Source organism: Diadema antillarum, unplaced genomic scaffold, assembly GCF_040938485.1.
Source record: "Diadema antillarum isolate AM-2024a unplaced genomic scaffold, OU_Dant_1.0 seq00000396_RagTag, whole genome shotgun sequence".
Lineage (NCBI taxonomy): Eukaryota > Metazoa > Echinodermata > Echinoidea > Diadematoida > Diadematidae > Diadema > Diadema antillarum.
In genome coordinates, this window is record NW_027271388.1 from 60,753 (window position 1) to 69,555 (window position 8,803).

Here is an 8,803-nt window from a genome sequence, read left to right on the forward strand (position 1 = left end):
GAGAGGTCTAATAACAATTATCTAAGATTTCTATCTCTTTTATTCTTTGATTGCCATCTCTATAATATGTTTTTTGTTTTGTTTTTTTGGCTCAGCTATTAGTGCTCCATTTCCTTGTATGGCGTAATTTTAATTCGTTGATTCAATGAATCAGATTCAGTCTTGCGTTATGACTTTATCCTACACTAACACTTTTGTTTTTATTGATCATGGCTGTTTTTTTGTGGGGTTTTGTTGTTGTTGTGTAATGTTGGCATTAGGGCATTGATACCAACATCATTCTAATGCAAAATGTAATTGATGTATGAGTTGATATCAGAAGAGGATATATCAGCAGAAAATAGTGAGCAATCACTTTTCAAGATTTTCCCCAAAGCTCATTGCCAATCATGTTATTTTCCTTCTTTTTTTTTTTCTTCTGTGTATCCAGTTCATCATCCTCGTCATAGATAGCACAGACCGGGAGAGGTTGCACATAAGTAAAGCAGAGCTGTACCAGATGCTTGCCAATGAGGTGAGTGCACTTCAAAGGAGAATGAAACCGAAATAATATGTATTGCTGTTGGACGACAAAACCTCTCATCTAAAAAAAATGTTTAAATGTTTGGGAGAGCGATAGAGCATGGCAGCCAAAGCACTATAAAAAATGGGATAATCTTTCCTTTGATATGCTGTGGTGGCTTCATTAGGGGCATAAAGACAGCTAGTATTGCACAGGACATCACTTTATAGCTGCTTATCTGACAATAGTCCCCCCCCCCCCAAAAAAAAAAAATAATAAATAATAATAATAATAATAATAATAATTTTCACCAAAATTTGAGATACATGGTCTTGTCTCCCCAGCATTGTCATGTGGATTGTTATAAGGGAATGCGAGAAAATTAGCTGAACACATCAGTGAATTTTGAAGGAGATTAGACAATCCCTAGAAGAGTAATGAAATTTTATAGTTTTGGTGTGGCCATCACTGGATGGGAAGACTAGGACAGTTTGTGGTGTCACGCATAGACGATAGAAAGAAAATTCAACATATTCATTCATACTCATTTGGAGACACATTCCTAAACATGATATAGAGTCATTCTCATAGAGTTTGTACAGTGACTAATGCATTCATGCCTTCCACAAGCTGTGGGCACCAGTCCATGCCACAAACTCCGTGGCTTGTCAGTTACACAGGCATCCCTGTGTATGATAATCATAATAGTGGCCTCTTATAAAGCGCTGAAGTCCATCAAAAATGAGGCTCGTGGCGCTTTATATGAAACAACAACAGTGACAACAAAGTGTGATTGGTTCCTGAATGACTGTAGCGTTCATTTTGGACAGATGGCTTGCTGTGGACACCTCCCTCCTACACGTGGCCAAACACAAAATACCAGCACTCCCACCATATGTTTTCTTGACCCACCCCTCCCCTTTTTGATAGTTGATATGTAGTCTTCTGAAACAGGATTTTGCTTCAATCTGGCAGTGCCTATCAGCTGTGCCACTGCCTGTTGTCCTGCATGATTCTAGCCTATCCTGAGACACCGTATTCTTCTTGACACACTATCTTTGATCCCTTGACTGTTCCACTGTTGTCCATATATTGATTGCCTTCCCAGGTTTAGTGTGGTATCTGGTTTGTTTTTTTTTGTAAAGAGCCTGGCACCCAGAGGCTAACCACTGGCATGCCCATGAAACCTGCTGTGTGGCCACTGATTCACACAGTGACGATTGCTTGTTTCAGCCATAATATGCAGCAAATCGTATTCGCAGTGTAGGCTCTTTGATTGGTTAATATACACTATATACAATGTTATAATGACAATGATAATAATACAATGTTACAATGATAATGATAATGATGATGATGATGGTAATAATAATAATAATAATAATAATAATAATGATAATAATAATGATAATAATAATGATATAAATGTGTTTATTATACAAAGAGACTAGAGTGAATAAAACTATGAGAGATTGAAATGTAACAAAGTTTTGCCTGTTTTGTTACCATATTTAGATATAATTATGTGCACGTGCATGTGTATCTATGTATATATGCATGTGAACATGACAAAAGTAAGTGCGTGCAGAACCATGTCTGCAAAGCTCACCACTGTGTTTAGTACATGCTCTTTTTCTAACAGTATTTTTTTAAGGCTGTGCAATCGTTGATATGATGTCTGCAAATACTGAATTCAGGAAGACTTCTGAGACGATTCACATCTGAAAGTTGATATCCCTCTGAACTTCACCTGGTTTCCTTGCCCCCCAGGATCTGAGGCATGCTGCTGTTCTCCTGTTCGCCAACAAGCAAGATCTGAAAGGGTCCATGTCCTCCGCTGAAATCTCCCAGCAACTTAACCTGACATCCGTCAAGGACCACGAGTGGCATATACAGGCCTGTTGTGCTCTTACAGGGGAGGGGTACGTATTTCTTTTCCTACACACTTTACAATGCACTCCCGTTGCAATGAACACAGTTATAACAAAATTCTCGTTACAAAGAAGTAAAAATTCTGGTCCCCAAATTATCATCTTTGCATCTTTACATACTGTACTTTTACCTTTCAGCTATCACAAAATTTCTATGTAACAACAGAAAACTGCCAATTCTGAGGACTTTGCTATAGTGGGATCGCACTAAGAAATAGTGAATCTTGACATAACAGTCAATTTTCTGAGTGGTTGAATTCATGATCCAGAACTGCAGAGAAGGAATGAGAAATAAATGTTCTCACTTGTAAGTTCATAATTTCCTTATCTTTGAAAAGTTATACCCCATGTTTGTGTTACTTGAGGCAATATTTTGGTGAGTTGTTCATTTCATGCATGTTGGTGAAATTGCAGGAGTAGCTAAGATAAAAAACACTGCAAAATAACTTGTGTGTGCAGTGCGTACATCATGGTATAGCTGTCATATGGGATAACTGAAAACGAAACGGCTATATCACTAGAGAATAGTACTAAACCTTGTGCAATTATGACGTGACTCGCTATCAATCGAATACACACCGTGTGGCACTGATCGCTTGAATATGTTCACTGTATTGATTACACTAATAACCATTGATCCTTCAATTGTGAGAGGAATCACTGTAAGGAATACACTCTGGTTACTGCAGTAAGTAATGTACACCGTTGAGTTAAGTACTGAATCAGTTTTATATTTCATGATGTTTTCATTTCACAAGTCCACTGTCATTTGAGAAACTAGAAGAAGTGACAGTATGATGCCTGTCATTGTTGTACAGTATGTCCCCAAAAAAGTACAATTGGATATCTGCATTGATATCTTTCGATATGATTAAACTGTCTGGATGCTAATTCAGGGTCTAAAAACAGAACATCTTAACCTATATTTTGCAGTAAACCCCCTTCGATTTGGTTTAGTGGTCACCGAGAAATGTGGATCGTTGTACAGCATGCCATGGATCTGTTTCTTCCAAGTTTAGCACTTGGATGCTCTTGGAACTGCATATTGATGCGTGAACAGAATGGACAGAACTTGGAGGGAAGGGATTCCTGACATGCTCTACAAAGATCCTCATTTCTCTTTGACCACTGAAGCAAATCGGATTGAGTTGAACTGTAAGATGTGGGTAATGAGTTATATTTCCTTACCCTGAAATTGTGTTTGGATTTATTCCCTATTTTTGAAGTTATCGTTGCGGAGGGTCCCGTTGTAATTGATTTGGGGGGACGTACAGTATACTGTAAAACGAGAAATGTTCATGTGCATTTTAATTTCGTGAATTTCGTGAGAGCCAAGGTTCGTGAAATTAGAATGCACATGAAAGTTCTTGTCTACACTAAGCGCATTGAATGTTAGAGGCAACTCGCGAAAATTTCATGCCACGAATATATTGTGTTTTACAGTATCATCTCCATCGCTGGCAATCTGTGAGCTGCCAACGTTACGTCTTGAGAAGCGATGATAGTTGATTAGTTCTCATGCTGTCATTGTGGTTCTGAATTACAAGTTTAACCACTCGTGGAATTGTCTTGAAAAGACTTGACTCATCACAAAACATTGTGTGAGCAAAATGTTTTGCGTATACTCTCTGCCACGGTATACACACTGGTAGATTGAGAAGATAATAGAACAGGTTATAGGAATTATAGAAGGAGTCGAGAATATTCTGCAATCTCATTGGTCGAGAGCTGTGTGTTGATTTTTACAGGCCACAGGTTGCCTCACTGACGATAGCCACTGCAAACATGTTACTGCACAGTCGTAGCAAGAGTTTGCGCACTCAGTAAGAGACGCCTATTGGCATACTAACCATGCATCGAGTGAATTTACTGTGCCTCCAGTAATAACTTGATGCATGGTTGGAAGTACTGATCGATGCATGGTTTGCATCTATGGCGAGCCAAAAGAAAATTCATCCAGTAAATTTGCCATCAGGTTTCATGAGCAAAAAATGGATTTCTTGCAAAAAACAACAACTTTGTCCCCAGTTCTATAAAACAGATAATGCACATGTCTGTTTGTGCGTCAGTGGGAGAAAGTGTGCATGCAGTATGTCTAACCATGGAATGTAGTTTAAAACCATTCGGCTTCGCCTCATGAGTTAAACATTCCATAGTTACCTTATGCACACATTATTGTTACTGAGGCATTCAGACCTTTGCATTATTTGTATAGTGACACATCCAGTGTGTTGACACAGGCAATTTGTCAATCATGCAGCAAGGAAAAACAAGAAAAAGGAGACGACATTGAATGAAGGGACGGCTTGATGTTAGTGTGGGCAGCAGTGGGCCAGGTTGATTGCCTTACATGGGGATTCCCCTGTGAGGGATGCCCAATATTATGCAATGCATCCATTCCTTAATCACACCATAGAGTGGCTGATATAGCCCACTGCAGTGGCAATGCAAAAGGAAAGGTGTATTTGATACTGCCTTGCCCGTGAAATTTTAAAGTTTAGCATAAAAGTGCAAACATTTTGTGTGAGTGTTGCTTTTTGTTCACCACTTCTTGATGGGACTTGATGGCACTTAAGCAAGTTTCTATGTTTCTGTTTTGATTAACAAAAGACATTTCAAGGAAACATGCAGGTTATGCTCAGTCTAGGGGAAGGTGATTACCAATGTCTTTTGTTAACTCTTTATGTGACACGTTCGCACGCCTGACTCGTTCAACGGCTTGCCCATTCAATGGCATGCTTTACTGACGTGATGCTTAGTGCACATTTACCACACACTATCTCCCTAAAGCTGGATCCAGACTTACATATATGTATATATATAATAGACCATACACAAGATATACTTACACAAAATATATATGGGCCGTGACGCGAGAAGAGGGCCCTCAGGGCATTAAATACCGAAAATGAGGTTTTACCTCCACAGTGTAGAAGAAACTCTGACGCATTTAGATATGCAAACCTTTTTCTGAAATTCCAATCCTAAATGACCCCATTACGACATTAAAAAAAGAATGTTTTGCCTAAATCCTGTCACTTTTTGATACGTCTATGCGTGTGCGCGTAGTTATAGCCAGTTGATCTTTTTTGCGCGTATTGCTTTGTCAAACTTTCGCGCGGTTTTCTGGCGTTTGCGCGCAGCGTTGCTAAGGGCCCTTTTCTCGCGTCATGGCCCATATATATATGGATATGTTTGTACAGTATGTGTACCATCGGCTATCAGAACTACCATTTTGATAGTGTCCAGTATAAATTTGTTTGTACAGTGTGTATGTGCTAACAGTGAAGTGTCTTTTCTTCCTTCATCCTCAGACTGTACCAGGGTTTAGAGTGGATAGCCAATCAGATCAGGAGGTGACAGAGGGTCATGACCTCTGACCCTTCTCTTCACGACCTGTCTGCCCGTCATTTTATTCCTGGTGAGTGGACTTCAGTGCACATAATATTATACAACTCTTGAGCCCTGCACCTGTGTTGGTGTTCCAGAAAGAAGGAAAGGAAATGAAGGGGATGATGTGCACAATAAAAGCTAGGATGGGTTGTGAAATGTCACGGGGGCAATGAGGGTTTAGGGTAGGCCCTGCCACCCCCCCCCCCCCCCCCCTCCTCCACCGACTTTGCGTAAGTGCACATTTGATACAGCTGGCTGCTATCAACTATGACCCAAGGTCACTTTCCCAACCAAATTTTATCCCCGGACCCGACTTGCTTCGCGGGGACGGGGGTATAAGTCCAGGTGAGCATCCACACTACGTTTTTTGTTTTATTGGTTGGAAGCCCTGTGGTGCGGGACTTTCCTGGCAATGTGGGACCTTGTGTGAAGGGGAGGGGGGATAGTCTTGACAGCCTGCACCAAGATTAAAATGAAATACACGGTGCTAGTTCAAGTTGACTTCAAAAGACACTGCAAAATGAGTGCCTTAATAATAATAATAACTCAGTATTTATATAGCGCTTATCAATAAAATTCTCTAAGCGCTTTACATAATATATACCAAAACATAAACTACTGCATAATCCAAAATACTATAATTTACACAAATAATTGATCACTTAAATGATAATAATAATTACATAAGTACACAGTAATTTACACTACAATGAAAAGCACAATACCCTCAACAGGCTGGTAACATTTACCTGAGCAACTGAGCCTTACGATTGAGATGTAAATGTAGAAAGTTAGTGTTCTTTGAATTTGCATATGTAAGTTTTCATGAGACAGTATATGTCATAGGGTATGATGTCGTCTCCAGTTGACCTGCACACAGTTTTTTCTTATCTTTACCTTATTGAATGGAATCGGCAAGAAGACCTTTGTCTAATCATTGATTGTTGGGGTTGATTTATAGATTTCTCAATTTTTTATATTTCTGGGATACAGATGGAGCTGTTGATCTTAACTCATAAGAGCTTGCAGACTTAAACCAACCCAAACATATATGCGATTTTACACTGAAGGGAGTTTGTTTGTTTGTTTGTTTGTTTATTTGTTTGTTTGTTTGTTTGTTTGTTTGTTTTATGAGGAATGCACTTTGGTAGATTTTCCTGTGAGATGATGACATCATTAGCCCCTCTACTTTGCATACATGGTTGCTCTTAAATGTCACTCTGTGGTGACAACCTGTGAAACTTTGAGACTGTGTAATTTTTAGATCCAATTTTGATGAAAATCTTATTATTCTGTCCATCTGATTTGATCCTTCATTATTTTGGAGCCGTGTTGAGCAATGTGGGAAATTGCACTTAAAATTGCATATTCTATTCTCTCACAATGTGGGTAAACTCAATCCACATTACTTACAAGTCGTAGAATTACTTTTTCTTACCTACAGTTAATGTAAGCTACTGATTCTAATCCACTTGCACTTTCGTCTGTTTCATGTTCTGGTTTCGCAGACTCTCTTCGTCCTCGAGAGGCAAGCATCTGAGGCGACGGTCTTTTTTATAGCAACTTGTTAGCAGTAACGTATTAGTCCCAACGGCAGTCTGACAACTGTGATCTACGGAAACCACAGCCGCAGGGACGTGTACAAGAAGCCAACGACTGTGTCGGGGGATTTCGGGGGGTCAACGGCAGGCATAAGAGATGATGTTTGGTACACGAACCGGGACACTTGCAGGGAGCATGTGATATTTTGATGTAGTAATGTTATCATTAAGTCATTGATTATGAATCTTTAGTTATCGTTATTTAAGAAAATCGTTCACCCTTGTAGACTTCCTGTTCTGCCACTGTAGTGCAGCTCCGCCAGCTGTCCGTGATTATGCAGGGGACTTCCTGAAACTCCAGCATCTCTCTGTGTCTTAAGCCCCAGTCACATATAAACACGAATCCTCAAGGATTCCCTACACGATGATCCGAGGAATTCCGGGATAGTTTTGCCCTGGATGGAGCGTTGACGAGCATTGATGACTGTACATACATTATCAACATGGCAGCTGCACGGATAAGGCTGGAACAGCACGGCATCTACAAAGCATCTACACAGCGCTTACACAGACCAACACAGCAGCTACACAACGGCCACAAGGATCATCTTGGATTGCTCTGCCAACACGGCAGTCCCCGGATGACACTGGATGTTTTTGACCTCCAAAAGTTGCTGTGTTGGCCTCCTGATGTCTAAGGATGCCCAAGGCGTCAACACGGATCACCCCGGATCAGATCCGGGGTGATCCGGCATGTCTTTGTGACTGGAGCTTTAACCAGAGAATGTGAAAAATCCTCCTGATGAGAGAATCATTTATGCCTACTGAGATGCACGTACCACGCCAGTGTCTCCCTGATGTCATTTTGACACGAGAATGTCGGCAGATCTGGTGATGGCGGCCCAGCAAAGCTCTCCTGGACAAAGTTCGGATCTCATAGGAATTGAGATCTACTCTTTTTCCTGCGGTATGGAAGTTGGACTCAAGATTCCTCGACATGTATTTCAAATTATATTTCTGTATATTTGCTCATGGATATATTTCAGAGGGCATTTACCGTTTCTGCAATGGGAGCGTGCTAGGCCAACTTGTTAGAATACAGGCAACTCTTGTTACAACGAAGTTCTCGGGACAGGCAGTTTAATTTTGTTATATCAAAATTTTGTCAAAACCCCAAAGGAACTTTGCACTATAAACTTTAATGGCAATGATTTTGGACCTGAATTTTTACATCGTTATAAGGAAATTTTATGTGTGTCTGTTATAACGGGAGTAAATAAGTGATGTTCAGTGACAAAGAGTTCTGCCTGCTTCAGAGCTGAGAAATGTGTGAGATTTTCCAATTTAGGTCTTTAAAAAAAAAAAATGATACTTGTATTTTTGTTTGTTTTTCTTTTTTTGCTCCAGAGCATCCTATCACAATAAATGCGCTCTCT

General features: G+C 40.0%; 1 protein-coding gene across 1 annotated transcript in view; it reads left to right on the plus strand.

Annotated features, from left to right (window-relative positions):
- Positions 1-8,086, plus strand: part of LOC139732005 (ADP-ribosylation factor-like protein 5B) — a 38,137-nt gene extending 30,051 nt beyond the window's left edge. The window contains exons 4-7 of the mRNA XM_071642878.1: positions 431-514; positions 2,273-2,424; positions 5,748-5,854; positions 7,335-8,086. Of these exons, the coding sequence (XP_071498979.1) occupies positions 431-514; positions 2,273-2,424; positions 5,748-5,793 (282 nt within the window). The 3' untranslated portion in view covers positions 5,794-5,854; positions 7,335-8,086. The remainder of the gene's footprint in view (positions 1-430; positions 515-2,272; positions 2,425-5,747; positions 5,855-7,334) is intronic.
- The last annotated feature ends 717 nt before the right edge of the window (positions 8,087-8,803 follow it).